The following is a 20,004-nucleotide window of genomic DNA, read 5'->3' as shown; positions in this document are numbered from 1 at the left end:
GTTGGAAGAGATTTGGTTCATGGGGTCAATTTGCATGTGGGGGACAATGTGGACATAATAGGGAAAGAGAAGGATCCATCTTACTTCAAGGGATTTGATGACAAGATCACCTTGCTAAAAAATATGTTGACGTAGAGAATGCATTGAAGAATATAGCTGACCAAAGCTACAAGATACTCAAGGCCTCAACTGAACATCTTAAGATCCTCTTAGAAAAGTTGGAAAGATCCACTAATGACAAGGCTATCATATAGGGTGTGGATGATAAAGATTCTCCTAGGTATATTCAGTCTGGTCCCAATAAATGGACCAGAACCAATACCAAAATGACGGATACCACTGATGCTAAGGAGGTCCAAGACATCAATAGGACGTCGGATGAAATGGATAGGTTGGGGCTTGAAACTATTGAGCTTTTGAAAGTAGTTGATCTTTGTTTTGTCCTTTGTTTTGTTATGTTGTCTTTTGGTTTGGTTGGCTTTTGTTTCATGTCCATCCTCTCTCTTCTAGTTGTTGGTTTGTTTTGTGGAGCGTTAATGTTTAATCTTTCTGGTGACATGTTGTAAAGGGTTTCAGGGTCCCTCCAAAATATGTTGTCACTTAATGAAAAACATCTCAAGAAAAAGAAACACAAAAAAGTTGAATCAGACAATTTGTTGAAGCATAAAATTCAGCAAACACATGTTAAATGAATAAGCATCAGACCTATAAAAATGTTCCAGACTACACTAGAGGTTTTCTTCCCCGTTCTTTTTCCTCTAGTACCTGTAATTTAAAGGGGATTGCCCCTTTGTAAAAAAAATGTGAATATAATATATAGGGTGCTTTGCCTTTTACCGATCAAAGAAGAGGAGTAAACATCACACCTAGTCTGCATGCTTCTCAACTCGAGAAGATTAATTGAAGCAGAATTATCATCTGAAGGGAACAAAAAAAGAAGAATCGGACTATTTGTTGAAGGAGAAATTCTTCTCCAACGCCTATTTAAAATTTTGCAATACACATGGGAAATGAATAAGCGTCAACAAGTCCTCCGGCAATGCTAATCCCATTTTTTCTGACCATTTTTAATTATCTATTCTACAATTTTAGTTTAAAGTTTCAAACCGTGGATATGCAAAGGAGTGAAATATTTATTATACTTGAATAAGAAATCCACAAATTATCAACTTTAAAAATTAAAATTGTTCTCTGCTTCACAATGTAAATATGAAGCACTGTGTTGGTTTCGTCGCCATTGAAAGACTCTTATCTTTATAAAGAGAGAAATTGGGCAGTTCAGACATTCGAGAGTTGCCATGGTCACCATCTTCCTAATAGATTGAATATGTACGGAAGCTTGATGATAACCAATTGTAGCATCTAAAATGTTACGTATAGACAACACATTGTATTCTAGTTTCCTATATTCTCTAGATAACATGTTTGTTTCAATTAGTACATACCACACAATCACAAAACAATCATGCATGAAATTTGCTTCAAAGTGCTCTCCCTGCCATGATATGCACTCCTTTGTGGAAAATTTGGTTGCTACATAATCCTTGTGCAACTGTGTACATGATCCAATGGATAGTATGTATGACAGAACTTCATATGCCTTCATATGGAATTGCTTGGTATAGATCTTCACTGGCTATCTTGCAGTTACATTCACTGTAAAGTTGTATACCACAAAATCAGTATGTTATCAAAGATTGATAAGGAGATAACGACAATCACAACCCTCAACAGATCTTTAGCAATATAACTACATTGCATTTATCTCAATCACCTTGACAAGATCAAAACGGGATACAATGTGCATCTCCAAAATGAGAAAAGACCTATGCCAAAAGCCTATTCAATGAAGAACTATGTATCTTTGTCTTTCCATCAATTTCATTTTGAAACAAGAGTATTCTCAGATAGAGGCGAGCACAAGTTAAGCATGAGAGGATATACAGGGCTATATTCTTTGTCTCCTCTGGCACTAATCTTCGAACCATAATCATCCAATGTAGCTTTAATTCCTTTCCAAATTTGTTCCTCTCCTTGAGAATCCAACCACAAGGAATACTGATTGGGTGTTAATTTTGTCCTTTGCATGGGAGATTCTAACTCTTCTGGAGCCCGTGAATATAGGTGATGAAGCACAACACTGCGAGGAAGATCTTGCAAGAGAGGACAGCTCTCAATTTTAGATGTTTCCTGAAAGAAAAGGGTTTTTAAAGCTCTAAGAGCTCGATAAGGTGCTCCCAGCTGTTCCACCTGAAACAAATTTTGTCCAACCACCAACTCCAACTCTGCCATATCTTTAGTCAATTGCAGTTTCCTCGGCTCTGAAAGAGGCCTTACTAGAGCAGCATGTCGAACAAAGAAAGTCAGTACACGTGCAGCCATTTTTCTAGTAAGCCTTGCACATATACTCTCTCCAACAACGGAGGTAGAGTGGGATGTGGCAGGATGATGTAACTTAGACAGAAATTCTTTATGGAAGTGAATAATAGAATTTTTAATTTCCTCCATGTATCCAGAACCATTTTCATCCATGCTGGCATTGCTCTCTCCCCCAAATTTCTGATCATGGATCTGTAAAATACAACTTTCAAGTCGATCAAGCATGGCCTGGAAAAGAGGAGTTATTGAATCACATGCAACGCTATATATGGCACCTAGAGATGGTGACATGACTTCCATAGCTACAGTTGGTAAGCTAGAAACCATGGCAGTAATACGTGTGTGAACCTCTTGAAGATGGAGATAAATGGTAAAATTTCTGATTTGTAAGGGTGTCACAGGACCCGTAACTTGACGTGATTCAGGACCTGTCGATATCTGTCACAAAAAAGGCAACTCATCGGTCAACATAAGCCAGGCCAAAATACTATGCATTGTACTCTGTCAATTTCATATATAATAATGCAACTCATATTTATGATAGTAAAATAGTAAGTGCTATTATAAAACTACTTACCGTAAAATGAAACTTGATGTAAGACAAAATTTAAAACTAAAATTATATGAAGCTACATTCTCTCAAGATTACCTAGGCATTCGGAAACAGTGTGGCAAAACCATGAAACAATACTCTTCAGTAACACAGTAAACCATATATGTGCATGCAGTACCTTTAGAGGCTAAGCAGGCTTGATCGGCAAGAATTGCTAGATTGTGCTTAATCTGAAGTGGATATATATCAGCTTCTGTGCCAACAGGGAAAGTTGTTTCATTTCTTCCATTGCTGAACTTTAATTTTTGAGAAATCTATAATGACATTACCCGTGGACTTAATTTTTCATCAACTATAGCACGTTTTCTGCTTTCATCCTTGTGGCAACGTGATATGCAGTCTTCATTTGGCAGAGTAAATATCTAACATTATTTATTAAACTAGTATACCTATATTTTAAAAGGAATCTATTTAGATATAAATTTTAAAATATTTAAATTCAACTTTTCATGTACGATTGAAATATGTCTGTATGTAACTTTGATATTCTAAATTTAGAAACATATTTTTCTTCTGTTTAATATTAGAAACATGAATTTTTGCTCTCATCTTTTTCCATTGAAAATTGAATATTATATATAATCTTAAAATATTTGTATATGCGTGTTTTTGACTTTCTGAATTTATAAACATTACATTGAAAATTGAATATTATATATAATCTTAAAATATTTGTATATGCGTGTTTTTGACTTTCTGAATTTATAAACATTATATTTAAAATTTTAAAACATATAAGATCTTTTTGATCGTTCTACATTGAAAATTAAGATTTTCTTTTTTATTGAGTCTTCCTTTTATTTTAATTATTTTTCTAAATTTCCTCTAAGATTTATATCTTAATTACAATAAATGATATTACCGAGATGAAAAAAACTAAGACAGAATAAACAGGTTACATATTATTTTATTTATATTTACTTACTTTTCTCAAACAATCATTGTTGTTAAGGTTTTCCATAAGTTCGCACAAAACAAATGAATAATTTATTCATAGACAATGTTTTATTTTCTCTTTGTTGACTAAGTCTTACTTTTTGGGTTGTACACATTCATTTTTTTGGTCATCCCATTTTTGGTTACTTATTTTTTGGACACAGATTGGTTGGATGGATAAGATTGAAACTATTTTATAATTAGCAAAAATAGGATGAACAAACTTATAATTTAAATTGAAAATATATATAAAGAGCATAAATTTTCGTATAACCTTTTCTTTTTATCATTTACAAAAGAGATCTATATATTAATACTAATAATTACATAATGGAAAATAAATACAGCCTATCCTCAAAAAGGGGACAGAATTCCATGTCCCAAAGCCACACATATTAGATAGATACCAAGAATCAATGTATAAAGCAGCCCGAAAATGAAAACACAGCTGCTATAAACTTGTCCATAAAAAGGAAAAAGCCAATCACGGAATCATAAAGCATTAATTACACAACATTATATCAAAAAGGACTAAGCAGCTAAGGCTAAAAGTCTGAATTTGGAGGAGGATTCTTATCATCCGACATTAAGTATCATTCTATTTTGGCAAAATGCCATAATCCATGCACAAAATGTTAAAAGTTTGTAGCTGTGATAAATCTTTATCTCTGGGCATTAATTCCATCGTAGTCACCTGAAAAGGACCTTTATGATAATTGTAATATTAAATATAAAGACGTGTCATTCATCATGCATTAAGGCATGGAAATACGAAAAGTTGTGTGTAATAAAGAGTTCTATTGTTCAGAATTTCAAGAGACCTTTTGTTGTAATGTGAAGTGCTCTCTTGTGTTATATATATCACATCTAGCGAAAGGCATTGTAACACTTGAACATTTTATGATCAATAAAATGATGTTTTCTGTTGTGTGGCTCGAAGGGTTTTTCCAAAATAATTTCTAGTGTTTATTGTATGTGTTTTGGCTTTCCCTATTGCTATTTATCATTCATTTCCTTAATTGCCAATTCGCAATCCAATTCGAGCACGTTAATTGGATTTGTGGATTTGTAGTTTTTTTTTTTTCTCAATTATGATTCGTGAAGGATTCATGTATATTTATATATATAAATATCTAAGTTACCACATTTGGTCACCAAGGGTGGAAGTCGGGGTTCGATTCATCAAAATTCTGGTTCGATTCAAATTCGCCTGCAGACTGAGAAATTCTGTCCAAATTCATCATGTAGGACCATAGTCGACTTCCGTGTGAATTTGGTTGATTTGTTTCTTGGCCTATGTGAGCCCTGAATGAATTTCCAGTGACTGCGCAACGACTTGACCAATTTGGACTTCCAAATAACATATTTTATAGTTTTTTTAACCTTTTTCAATTTCAATTTTTGGTTTGAAATACACAAACGGCATTTTAAAACCCAAATATTTACACCCGCAACGCAGCTAAACTCGCACTTACAACAACGATGTGGATAAACACACAAATGGCATTTTTAAAAACACAGTTTTACTGCAGAACGGTGTCGTCGGCCAGCAACACCAGTGACGCATTTTCCAAATCAGCACTACGACTCTACTTGGCTTTGGCTTTGTATTCTGTAAAAAATATACAGTGCAATCAAAGGTTTTCTTTGTTATATTATGTTTTATTTATTAAAAAATAAACAATTCAAAGTTTTAAAATAAACTTTAAATTAATATTTTTAACTTATGCTTTTCTAGATTATATTATTTGAAACAAAATTTGAAGTCATTAACAAAATAAAAGCATTTTTATTTTATTAATAATATTATTAAATTATGTATATATATATATATAGACGAACCCAAAATGAATCTGAACCCAACCTTAAAAAAATTTGGCCGAATTTCAAACCCAAATCTCCAACCCACATCCGTACCAAAATCCGAACCGGCAACTTAGATAAATATATATAGATATATATGCATTATATGTACTAAAAAATGAGAGAAATATACATAATTCTAAAACTAAATCATTTCAAAGTATGAATCTATGATTCTAAATCATTTCATAGTATGAATCTATGATTCTGTTATGAATCTTTGGATCAAATCCATCATGAATGAATAAAGGATTTTAATGACATCCACGAGACCATCGAGCTAAGGGACCACAAATCAAAAGCATCAATCTTGATTCCTTTCTGCATCCAACCTCCTGCTATGAATCTTGACAATCAAACCAGCAATTTGTCGTATCTTATCATCATTGAACAAACTATGTAAGCTTATGCCATCCCCTAAGATGACCCTAGATTGAGCCCGAATATCCTCATATGCCTTGCAATCAGTAAGAAAGTGACATTCCATCTCAACGACCCCTTTTCCACGAAATTTGCAAATCCTCTCCTCCCACTCCTCTTTAGGCTTCTCCCATCTACCAATCTCACATCTGAGATGATGTGATCCAATCCTCAATTGAGCAATTAACATCCTAGCCTAACTATTAATAGCTGGCCCCAAATATGCTTGATGTGAAAACTTTGATAGAATGTGTCTTTTTCCAACCCATGTTAAGAGACCACATGGCAGTTTGAAATTTTCCCCTCATGAACTTCTTTATTTCTGTGTTAGTGATAGGACACTCTTACAACTTGATATTCCATGTGCTCAGCCACTTTATGTTTTGTTTCATCTAAGTCTTCTTTCTACGAGCCAAGTCCTCTTGCATTGCAATTTTGGGCCAACGTTGGCTATCCATGTTGTCAAGTTTCCTTAAATAACTTATTAACCGAGTTCTGGCAGCCACTCCAGCAGGTACATACCAGTTTCTGCTAACAAGATTTCATAAGATACAGATGCCTTGACCTTGATGTTAGTAGTGATTAGATGTTTCAGGATTCTCTCTAGTTGTCTCCACCCACACTTTGTCATGCTGCCCCCCCAAACGTCGCAACCATAAAGAACAACTGGAGTGACCAGCAAACCAATTAGAGTTTTCTTGGGTTTCTAGTCCCATAGCTTGGCGTTCCTACATCTATTTCGAAGCAGATATAGTGCTTTTCATCCCCCCTATATCCTTTTAACTCTACAAGTCTCCCAACTGAGCCTGTGGCTGAAGTCAATCCCTAAATATTTGTGTTCTTTCACCTTTTCTAATGGGTTGCCTTCAAAAAGAAAATCCAAATGATTGTCCTTTCTTTTCAAAGAAAAAATCATGATTTTCATCCCAGATTTGTTCACCTGCATCCCCACTTCTTGACAGAAGTGTTCTAATGCCTTTAAGTGATTATGATTTTTGTCTTGGATTATGATTATAAGAAAATAATCGGAAAAAAAAATCTGGAAGAATCCGGACGAATCCAGCTACAGATCTAGATCCAAATCCAGCCTCCAGGGCATGAATCCAGTAACTAAGTTCATTTTTGGGTTAAAATCCTAACATGGTATCAAAACCTAGTTGATAACAGTAGTTGAGGGTTCAAAATATATTCAATGTTGAGATCTTTTTCGGTGTATCAACTATTCATCTTGTAGTATTGGTTGAAAGTCAATTGATATATCATTCTGCTTTAATATGTTACCTCCCAAAATTTTGACCTAGTTAAAATAAGTTTATAGCCGTTGTGATGATTAGTCAAAACTATCAATGTCACGATCATGTGAAAAGGAAATTATAATTAACCATTTATTTCATGCGAATATGGTTTTTTATAATTATGTATATTAGAAATCGATTAATTGTTTGTCATGTTTACTTGTTTATTGATAATGGTAGTTAGCCGCTGTTACATTTACTAGTTAATGTATCCTAATGTTTGATTTAAATGAACTTGTTATTATTGTGAAATGTTGCATTGGTGGTTGCAGGAGCAGACGAAGGGGAGAAAGCATTGCTAAATGGATTCAAGGAATGGGGCACTATCCTAGTCCATCATTCAATCGTCAAGTATGACCTCTATCTACCTTGATAAGGATTTAGCGACTTCACAATAGAGTACACCATTGGACAGTCATGAGCTACTTGGTCAAATATTTAAAATCAGTAAACATCTAAGTTTCTTGTTTAGAACTATTACTTCTCTGTTGTTCTGAGAAATATTTAAAATCGTTATTCTAGTTATTTTAGTTGATCATTGATACAGTTATTTGAGTTAATTCCAGTTGATCGTTGAAACAATTATTTCAGTTAATCATTATTCTAGTTATTTCAGTTGATCATTGATACAGTTATTTCCAGCTAGTCATTATTATAGTTATTACAGTTGATCATTGTTTCAATTGATATAGTTATCTCAGTTGAACATGGTTATTTCAATAAATCATTGGTAGTTGAAAACATTTAATGTCCTATGAAAAGGAATTCAATTAATTGTTCAATAAATTGTTAGGAAAAACTCTTATAGATCGTCTTTGTTTTGTTATGAAAAACCGTTATTACAGTCTACTCCCTCTGAATCAATATCATTGGATGTCCACAGATATAGATCCTTAGGTTGCTACCTCTGTCACGGAGGCATATGTTATTCATATTCTCCAATCATGGAAAATATCTTGTTCTAAGGGACTCGTCGTTTGTTACATGATTTATTATTTTAATAAGAGCAATTTCCCAAAACACACATGTACTTCTCTGATTCCATAGTAATATGAGTGAATGTAATAAACTATGGATCTATCCTTAGATTTGGCTGCATCAAGCATTCATGCTAATTTGGCTTGCTTCTGAAGCTCCAAGTACATTTGTCAACTTCTTGACCTCCTCATCCAAGGTTGATTCTAATGTAATGCTATTTTCCTCTTCTTTGAAGATGTTTCAACCATCAAATTGGTCCCATGACTATAAGCATTTAAGTATTTGTCTATCCTCAAAGATCAATTGAATTAGATCCTCTAGTTGCTCCCTCTCGTTATAGAATGATAATTTTCTATAATAGACTCACATCTTCTAGTATGATCAACATATGACTAAGATCCAAAACCACCATAGAGTCCTCTACAAACCTCAGTGGATACTTAATGCAACATTCTTCTTTTCATGTAAGAACATCCTTGGAGACAAAGGAAAAGATCAAGGCAAATTACATATAGAAATACAAAAGAGAGACTACAATGATTAAATAAACATAATATTCAAGGATAATAAATACTTATTTGCACATCAATATCTTTAATACAAGTTGCTCCAAGGAAGGTCCTGTTGATGTCAGTTTTGTACCACTACATAACATATAGGAATTGAATACTTAATACGAAATATCAAACACTCAACCCTCTCTTGAAAAGTAAATACTCATGAAGACATGAAAAAAACTCCAGTGTTCCTTACACCTATGGATACTAACTCAATTATATTAATGTGATTTGTTGGTTAATCACGTAGGCAGCCTTACACTGTTCATTCAAAGATTGTCAAACTCTTGTTGTGATGGTGATGATGTCTGGCTTTGTAAAGTATATGAGCGCCAAATAATGTTGATGGTGATGATGGAGGGGGTGTGTTCAAATGACTTATGCCTTCCTAACTTTCTTCTCAATTAAACTCCAACTACTACACTACTCGTTGCCTTACTCCTACTCCTATGAATGGAAAGTTAGCAAATGGGCAGGGATCAAATCTGATGAAAGCTTGCCAACGGCACTACATCCATAGATGCAATGATTCAAGGAAAAAAAAGACTGAATTGCCACGCAAGGCTTCCTAACAAGCTGCTAGGATGCTAGTGGCCTAGTTTATGGGTCCCTATCAAACATCCACTAATATCACCATGCAACTATCCATCTACTCTTACTTACTCTTAACAACTTCCTTGAAATAAAATCTACTTTAACAACTTCAATGGAATTCAACTCTAACTATTGGAAGTAGAAACCATGCAATAACACCAGGTGTTCTTATCACCATACAAGTCACAACAATGATAAGAGAAGCAATTTTGGTATTATCTTAAGCAACAATTTTCTTCAACCCTTTACAGATGAGAGCAAATGGCCTTATATATAAGGCCAAAAATTACAACCAACGATAGAGATTAAGAGGCAAAATCAATGATCCAGATTGAATCCTAGAAACCCTAATTAGGGTTGCCAACCCATCAACCAATGAGAAAATGCCACCTCGTCAATGGACCAATGAAAAAAGGAAAAGTGGCAACCAATGAGAAGGCACCAAAATGGTAGCCAATCAAAATCAAACACCTATTTACCTAAGACGAAAGGAGAATTTTCCACTTGGGCTTATATCAAATGATCCTCTAATATAATTCTAAACTTTTCTTTCATCTTTTTAGCCAAGGCAATGAACTTGGCTAGCCTGTTGTTCACTTCCTTCATGGGAGGGCAAGGTGTGTGCTTCATCTTGAGCTCAACTGAATTTATCATGTTGATTGCCGCTTGAAGTGTCTTTTCATGATCCTTCTTGTACTCTTTTGCATACCCGATAAAGGCACTGAGGTAGGCAAGGGTGCCCAAATGTTTCTTCTTGATGGCAACCTTTCCCAACTCATCCAATCTCGACCCAAACTCTGTTTCATTGACGTTCTCCTCTTTGATATCTTCAAAATCAAGTGCAGCCCCAACATCACTCATCATGGTTGAAATAGAAGTGTCAACGCCCAGGGTGTGTTGTGCAATCTCATTTAGTATCCTCACTCTAATGGTCAAGGCAACAAACCAAGACTCACCGTACTCATTCCTCCATCCACCAACTTGGCTCTCTCCAAATATCTCTCTGGTAGCTCAATAAATGCTTTTAACCTAGGAATGGCTAAGTCCTTGACTAGAAGGAAATCCTTCCACTCACCTTCAAATGTTCTAAATTCGTCTCTAATAGCCACCAATGACCTGAATGTCGAGATAAAGGAAGGCAAGAAATTTCACCCATCTTGAATTATAGCATTGATCCAATCCTTAACTTCGTGCAGCTAAGCTGATATCTCTTCTATATTGCTCCCCTTGTCTTGTAGAAGGGCTGCCTGATGCAATTGTTGATAGGCTGGCAATCTCTCCAATACTTGTTTTTGGCCTCCAACTTTACAATCCTCTTGTTCACCTTCCTTAACTATTCTCTAACTGAAACCATGCCTTCCTGGATCTCCTTACATTCCATGTCATCTGTGATTCTTCCCAAGTTATTCTCAACTATCTCATACTCCTGAGCTATAATCTCATCCACTGCCTTGCTAACCTTTGGTATAGCAATCTGAACTTTTCGGTGACCATCATCATCGCTCCTGATTACCTTTGCCACCGTTTTTGCAATTTTCCTTTGTTTCTCGCTATCTTCCTTTTCCACTAACCCTTTGAATATCTTCAACTATTTGGATAGTCACCACCTCGCCTCTTGGCATAAGCATTTTCCTTAACCATAGTGGTGCAGTGCATCTCCCCAATCTGGATTCGATTCGACTAGCAAAGCATCACAAACGGCCTCATGCATCTGGCTTATTTCCTCAATATCAGTTGGCCTATCCTCTTATTTACTAGTGACTGTCATATCATCTCCATGTTGGTTCTCTAAGAGAGGAGAGTATTTGGTACTGTTACTGTAACCACTTGATTCTAAATCAAAACTCACCTCTACAGAGACCCTTTGTCCGCTTGTATTAACCTCTCGACTCCTAGCCTCAATTATGCTCCCCCCTGATGGTGTTGTATTATGTCTCTTTGCTGGAGGCTCCTGATGTTCTTTACTTTTCTCAACCTCCAAATTTCTCTTCTTGCTCTTAAATGCTCTTTGTTGCTGGCTACTGCCCCCACCTTTCTATCCAACTGACTTCTCTGGACCCACTTCCTTCGGTTTCATCTTCTCATAAGTAAGGCATATCTTCCAACTTTGTAATTGCCTTAACTTCTCATTGTACCATGACTCAGTGTGTAGATCAACTGTCCTTGTAACTACCTCTAAGGAAGGATCCTGATGATCATCCCAATCCACTGGACCCAATTCTGTTCCATCCATTGTATCATAATCTTCTCTTAGTACATTTTCATCATCTTCCAGTTGATTGGGAATATCAAGGCCTCTCCATCTGATTGCCCTCATCATGCCCACTGACGATCTTGAGAAAGCTAGCTTCCTCACATGAAAATCATCCTGTGGATTGGCCTAAAAATCTTCTATAGTAGGAATATGTTTGAATGTGTTTTCATGAGATGCCTTGATAAGACCATTTGGATCGAATCCATATCTTGCTTTATACCATCCTAGATGATTCCACTCTAACTCCTCCGTAGCTACAAAGGTGACAGGATTGGGGCAAGTACCATTTCCTATTGCAAATGAGAAAGTAATCCCTGTCTCACCTTTAAGTTTCATCATTTTGTCATAATGCTGGAGTTGCCTAGGCAACTCCATCAAAAGTATCTTGTCGAGTGGGTACCTTGGAAGCCTCTTGGGACAAACTGTACTTCCTGCTACTCTAATATATGTGAATTGCGAAAATTGAATGAACCAACTACCATATTTCTTAACTTTTGCTTCCGCCTCCGATGAGAGCCTCCTAAAAGGTATCCCTTGTAATATCCTTTACCATCTTCATGGCAAAGGCATCATAAAACTTTTTATAGTCTTTGGTGTTGTGCAAATGAAGCTATGGATAGCACTCATGCACCAAACATTGCCCTAGCCCATTACCAATCACTCCTAAGGCCTGAGTCTAGGATTTTCATATAGTCTCGCAATCAAATAGAAAAGATAGGACCCCATGTAGAATTGCTTTTGATTTTTCACTATCCTAAGTTACAACTCTAAATTTTCACTTATATTTCTAGCCCAATCGAATTTTCTCTTTCCATTTTCAATTTCATCAATAAATTAGTACATCCAGTTCTCGAATTGCATACCTTGAGCCACGCCCATGATCCGACTGAGAAGCACAATTAGATCACTGTATTCCGGTTTGAAATCTGACTTAGTGAGCTTTAACGACTTGGTAACTCCCTTCTTGCCTTCGTGTAACCAATTCTACTTTAGATGAATGAAGTAGGCCTCTCGGTTACCCTGAAAGAACTTGGTTGTTTGATCTATCGTTACCACTGTCATGACTCTATGCTGGGGAATATTGAATGCTTCTTCGACCAGTTGTCTACTAATGTTAGCCAACACTCTCTTCCCTTCATCAAAAATGGACTTGGTCACAATATCAAACCGGGATGCACACTTCATACCAATTCTAGACAAAGCAAGATAGGAGGGAAAGCCGCCGCATGTACAATTCCGCTCTTGTAGATCTTCTTTGCCATGGGGGATCGTCCTTCCTTCAATTTATCCTTCAACTGCACCATGTTCCCCATGTTGATATTGGTTTCACTTATTCGCCTCACTTTTGAGAAGGTGGTCTAAGACATCATGTCTTCTTTATCTTTTTTGGTATTCGTTCCCTTTGGGCTCTTACTTGCACTAACATCCACCATCTTAAACACTTATTTCTGCCCCTTCGTTCTAAATGATATGGACTACACTTATCAATCTCCAACCTTCTTTCTATTGATGGAATCTAGCTTATTTCTATCTCTCCAAATCCTATATCTACACTTAACAATCTTCAAACTTCAATCCTAGGGCGGTCTAGCTTGTTTCTACCTCTCCAAATGTCCTATCATGAAATCTACACTAATATCTCCCAACTTCAACCTATCAATCAAAATGATGAAGTGGTGGATGAGTAGTGCAAGAAGAAGATAAGGGAAACAAATCAAACAAGAACGAGGAATAGAATCTGTCTTTAAACCAATCTTCACCTTTACAAATGAATAGAATTTTACCTTAAATTTGCCTTTACCAATAACCAGGCCTCTTTACATTCAAATCAGATCTTGGAAATTTCAATCTCTCTCCAAAATGTGATGCCCTAGCAAATGAAATGCTTGCAAAAATCTGCTCATGCCACTGAATTTTGACCTCCTTGCCAAAATCGCCCAATTTGGAGAAAATCGCTGCCCTACGGCAGAAAATCTGCTATAAAATTGAAATTTCGGTTCTCCAAGTTCACCCAAAAGTGCCAAAATTCAGACCTGAAATGACATTGCCTCTTCAACAAATAAAATCACCAAAGCCAAAGACAAAAATTGCAGCCCTTGGAGGAAAAATCAGACTTCAAAATTGTTGCCCATCTCGCAAAAATTAGGCCTCTTCACAAATTCGTCCTAGGCCAGAAATCGCTCAACTAAAGAGAAAGCAATTGCTGCCAAAGAAGGAAAAATCAGGCCCCAAAAAATCGCCTTAGCTAGAAATTCGCTCCCTAGAAGAAAATTGCACATCCAAGGAGGAGGAAAAAAGGAATGAGGAAATAAGAGGAGGGGAAGCCCATCTTATACCAAACTTTTTGCCTCTAGAGTGGACCGACCTGCCTGGAGGGAAACAAAATTATGTCGCTCGCTCAATTAATGGCCCAAATTTAAATGCAACTTTAAAATTTCTTAGCCTTATAGTGAAAGTGGCCCACTTAATTGCCAGTTTGATCCAAAATTGCAATATAGAAACAAGGTAAGCCTAGGAGATGTCAAAATTTTCATTTAACAATGCTTTGACAATTACAGTATCATTAAAATCAAATCTAGGAAGCCAAATCGATTTTCGTAGCCAAATTACCAATTTCCTTTAACATTTCTAAAATCCTCTAGGCTAAATTTCGACCAATTTAATGAGATTTTGCAATTCAATCCAATTTCAATCTTGCAATACAATTTCAATTTTTTAAACAAAATAAATCCTTTTCCTAGCAACCGAAATTCAAACTCCATTTCAATTTTACTATCAAAAGAGAATTTCCTTTTCAGCAAAAAAATTCAAGATTTTCCAAAATGACTAAATCAAAAAATTCCATTCTAAAAATGCTCAAGCTTATACAATTATATAAAATTTATAATTTTATCCTGCCAAATATTATTTTAAAAATCAAAAAAATGTTGTTATTGAATTCTGTTTGGCCTAAGGATAAAATTTCATATTCCAGAAAATCAAGTTTCACACCAAGTGAAAACAAACCAAACCCTTTACTGGCCCGAAGGCATCCAATATGTAAAATTACCAATTCAAAAACCTCTGGACAACTCCAAATTCGCTAAGGCAACCGAAAAAAGGTGGGTCCCCAAAAATTTTAGGGTGATGGTGTGAAAACCTCACAACAGGTCCATGTGCATCAAATCAGAAAATTGCCTCCATATCAGCATTTGTCAAACAATGGGAATGCAACATTGGTTAATATTCCCCCCACAATGTGATATTCCCATTCATATATCTTTGAACAATTTTGCATCATAGCAATTAAGGAAGACTTCTTTATGTTCTTTTTCTTCTTTGCAAAGAATCGTCCTTATCTCAAGATGCCCATCAACGTCCTTGATGCAATTTGCTTCTTTCTTCCTTCCCAAAAGTTTGCAACTGAAATAACTGCAACATCAATAAAATTCACCAGCCGCAATTAGATTCACAACAAGCCTTGATGCAAAACAAATCATGTTGTTCTAGAGACCACTACAGATCGAGAATCACCTTCCAACTCTTAAATAATATTTGTATTGTGAAAGATGTTGAGAGATTACCAAATCCAGGAGAATAATCTTGACATTACATAATAACCGTCACTGACCCTGGCAGATGAAGGAGGGTCTAATGCGCTTCAAAAAAATCAACACAATTGCAGCCCCAAACACAAAGAGTAGACACAACCCACCAACTGCCTTCTTCAATTCAATGTTGATGGCTTTTTATTAATGCTAGCATTCTCACATGCCTCTATTACTCGAAAGAATCTTTAACCCATATTATATTATCTTGCTATAAACAAAACCTTTATACGGTAGAACATTAGAAGGATATTGTCATAAGAACAAATAGTTTTCACGATGATCTCTTAAGCATCAAGTAGTCACACCAATATAGAAATTCCATGATAGAAATTATGTAAGCGGTGTATGCTATTATTTGGAAGACCCGATGCCTCAATTATTTCACATTTATGCATTTGAATAATATGTCATCTAGAATTATTTTAAGTATCCATCTCCTTTATTGATTTAGAATCTAAGTTCCCCAATGATAAAGAAAATGCTTATGCAAATTCAACATTTAATTTTAAAGCCTCCTTTCTATTATGGTGAACAAACATTAAAGTCTCTTATTCACTAGTGTGATGTTCCACATCCAACCACATGGCTGGGGACCCGCAGCTTTGCGGATGCCCTTTCTAAACTTATTTAATAATGTGATGTCACCAAATCCCTTGTGTGGTGGTTATAACTTTATTCAACATGTATCCATCTTCCTACAGAGCAACCGATCAACTGAATAGTTTGTGACTTCTCATGACAGGTAGTTGTGCTAGTGAAGGACCCAACTCTTATATGCTCAAGGACAATTGTATATCTTTCCATCAACAAACCAATACTCAGCTTGAATATTCGCATTTCCATCTTCTCTGCTTTGACAAAGAGTTCCGTATTTTGGGAATAATAATCAGTGGTCATTGCACCCACAACATCAAGGATAACTCACCATAGAATGGTTTACAATCAATGATGGCACAATTTTATATATTTTCCTTCGATGGTTTCTATTGCACGGGTATGTCATTCATATGTAACCACGGTCATTTCATGCACTGCAGCAATTGGTATATGCAGCAGCACACTTCGATAACTGCTATCAGTTCATGTTTATGGCAGATTTTCAAATTCACCTTCAGATCATACTCTCCTTACGTCTTGTCCATAGTGGTGAGACCTGAGTTAATGTTGCAGGGCTCTATCAACACTTGCTTCCAAAGATAATGCTCGCAATCCAGGGCTAGATTGCCGATTGCAGACCATGGCATCTTCTTATTTGATCACAGTATTATGGGTATCCATAGCAATAACCATCTCATGGCAGTGATAGATGCACTCTCACTTCACATGGTGAGCAACAATACTATTGGCATCATCGTCTGACTTACAAATATGAGAGTTGCAACAACATATTTCTGAGATGCTACCTCCAGATCGCAGCATGTGCGACTACCATAGCATTTCTGTCACTGAATCCTTGATCAACTCATTTTCATTTAATATTCTCTCCACTATAGTTTGCGAACAAATATCTGAAATATTTCTCTGTAGTTTGCAAGAAAATATTTGTTCCCAAATATTACCGTTTGAAACATGAATATCTTTGAATATTACTTCACAGATATCACACTAATCATTATTGCCCAATGTTAATGAAGGCAATAATCAGACCCTACAATGAATGATTCGAGTTTATTTTTGTATCTTTCCATTTCTATCAGTCTACAATTTATCGCCAAAAAATAGTGAAATGGCTTGCTACGATTTGTTGTTTTAGGAAGCCACATAACCAGCATAACTAGTATTTAGTTTCAAGCTTCCACAACTAGAGAAAATGAATAATTCTCCATTGCGTACATATACTCTGACACAAGGCATTGATGCAACATTCCAAAGATCTTATATAAGACTACACCTCTTGACCATATCTCTGCTTCAGAAGCTGTCTGTTATCCTTGTATTCACGTCTTTAGGATCTTCCTTAAGCGGTAAAGCTTTCTTCAAAGGAACCAGGCTCTGATACCGTGTAAATGATTGTTCAACTTATATCAGACTGCAATTTTATAAATTTCCAGAATACTAATTTGATTATCTTAAATGCAGGTGATAACAATCACAACGTATATGTGCTAATTTGAATGTTCAGATTTGAGTTATGAATCCTGAAGATTATATCACTGATTTTGTTCTGGAGTTTGTATTGCAGAGATAGAACTAATTTTGTGTTTCAATGGTTTGTATCTCTTGATTTGATCACATATAAATATGCTAACCATAGTCAATCAGGAGCGGATGTGTCTATTCGATCTGAAGAGACACTATGATAAGTTTAGTTTATAGTCTAATGATCTGGATCCTAATCTGGTGTTATAGATTAAACTAACAAACTACTACAAACATACATCTTAATCTGGATTTGTTAGTTAATCAAAAAACCATAGACGCCGATCTGAATATTGCATGGATCATAATCACGATCTTAATTCATGATCGATTTATGGCAAGTTATAAAGTATGAGTCAAAAGACAAGGTTCAGACTTCAACTTAGTATGATATAGATAGAAGGTAATTACAAGGATGATAATGCTGATGGTAATAATACTGGTTATGTCTGTGTGTATATCAGTTCACCATGTGAACCATGCATACACATACAATTGCCATGTCTATCCTTGAACCCTGACCGACACTACCATACGTTAACAGATATATTTTAACATTTTTGACTTTTATAGTGGTGTATTTTAGGGTTGGGAGTTGGCGGGTTGAATTGACCAAAATAGACAAATAAAACTTTTAAAATGTCAAAAAGTGACTGAAAATCATCGAATTCCTCCCAAGTTCAGCTGCTAATGCACAAATTCACTCAAAATTCTTGTAAATTCTTCCCAGGTCCTTCACTACGAACCCACAACTAGTCTGCTGTTCCTGGGCAAATTTGGGAGGACCACATCAGGACCAGCAATTTTGCATCAGAATCCATGGGACAGGACATGTAGAAATCGTGGGTCATATCAAAGCCATGATTTAGAGCAGATTCATCAGCTGCTTCAACACTCTCACGTGCCCCCCGCAATCTAGGATGATTGAGGCCCTTGCAAATTCAGTTGATGGGAGCCATTGCTTGTTTGGATCCTCTACTTAGGGTTCTCCAGAGGTTGGAAAGGAAACTAAGGGACAAAATAACAAAGTGTTTCCATGCCAATTCTGCGCTATTGTTGACTCCATCCTGGAACGACCCTATTTCTGAGTGATTAGGTAGTTCTGCAAGTTTTTCTAGGGTTCACAAATTTTTGCAATGATTTTTTACCTTATTTTGCAATATTTTAGGGATTTTAACTGGAATTTATTGCATTTTAAAACAAAATGAAAAAGTCCTTGAAAAATTGGGTCAACAATTGGTCAAAGGTTTTTCACAATTTCAAGAAAAATGTAGGCCAGCTCCAAGCTTCGCAATTAATTGGGTATAATTACAATTTTTTGCAGATTATTGTATCTCTTCACTATATAGAGATTCAACTTTAGATAGCAACTGCACTCACTGAGTCATTGAATAGGACCATAAACCATGTTTTTGTACTGTTTCTGGAATTTGGATGCTCTACTTTATTGATTCTTGATAAACCATGAGAACCCTTGGAATGCTACGATTTATTAATTTTAAACAAGGAACAAGATACAAATTTATCTTAAACTCATTGATTTGGGAAGAAACTTTGTGAACACAAGTTACAGAAAAGAAATTAATTTTCATTACAACTGTCTTACAGGAATACATACTGTTAATGCGAAATTTTAATGGACTTCCCATTACAAAACTGATCCTCAATAGTCCAATTGATAACAACTAGCCAAAAAACATAAGCTAGATTTCACAAACGTTCACAATCTTCAACCAGCACATCCAAAACTCTAGCCTTGAACTCCCAACATACAAACAAGCACTTCTCCCACCTTCAAATTGCTTTAAAAAACATATGGAAAGCTAATCAAAACTCATTCTCCTCTCATCTTTGTATAATATCTTTCTCTTGTCCCTATGGAAATCATCTGGTCTAAATATTCCTTTAAAGTTATCATTCCTCTAGGCATCTTGTAGCTGTTCAACAGCATCATCTGGTCTCCATAGGAACCCTCAATCTTGAGAGTCAGTTCTTCAGCAAATTCATCTGGGTGTTTTTTTTTTTTATTGGTGGTAGTAATTTTATTATATTAATAAATAGGATTACAATGTCACTCCAAGATGGTAGATTTAAACTTTACATCCCCAGACCACTGGACTCAAAACAGATTTCCATACAACCCTACACAAAACCAATCAAACGCCCTGCATACATTCAGAACCTTCATAGAACACAGACACCATCACCACCCGGAAACACAATAACCCTTACTACCAGAAATGGGCATGCTGAAAGACTGAAACCAAGGAACTTCATCAAACAAACCATCCTGCCACCTCCTCCCTTGAAAAGTTGGTGTTACACCCCCTATTTTGTTGATTTTGAAAATTTATTTAGCCGTTGATATTTCAAGCTAATCCAAAAT

General features: G+C 35.8%; 1 protein-coding gene across 2 annotated transcripts in view; it reads right to left on the bottom strand.

The window, feature by feature from the left end:
- Positions 1–1,113: 1,113 nt before the first annotated feature.
- Positions 1,114–20,004, bottom strand: part of LOC149547556 (Golgi transport complex protein-like protein) — an 89,276-nt gene continuing 70,385 nt past the window's right edge. Inside the window, exons 4-5 of one of the 2 annotated variants that reach the window (XR_016353896.1) lie at positions 1,775–2,817; positions 1,114–1,656 (exon numbers count right to left, since the gene is read on the bottom strand). Coding sequence is in view for 1 of the 2 variants with exons in the window: in XM_089791704.1 (XP_089647830.1) it covers positions 1,882–2,817 (936 nt within the window). In the remaining variant the exon portion in view is untranslated. Of the gene's footprint in view, positions 2,818–20,004 lie in introns of both variants that reach the window. The other variant, XM_089791704.1, reaches the window with a different exon arrangement.

This window comes from Cupressus sempervirens, chromosome 7, assembly GCF_028749045.1.
Source record: "Cupressus sempervirens isolate cs-2001-9-10 chromosome 7, ASM2874904v1, whole genome shotgun sequence".
Taxonomy (NCBI): Eukaryota; Viridiplantae; Streptophyta; class Pinopsida; order Cupressales; family Cupressaceae; genus Cupressus; species Cupressus sempervirens.
Note: the sequence above shows the minus strand (reverse complement) of the source record. Positions and strands in the feature narration are given on the sequence as shown.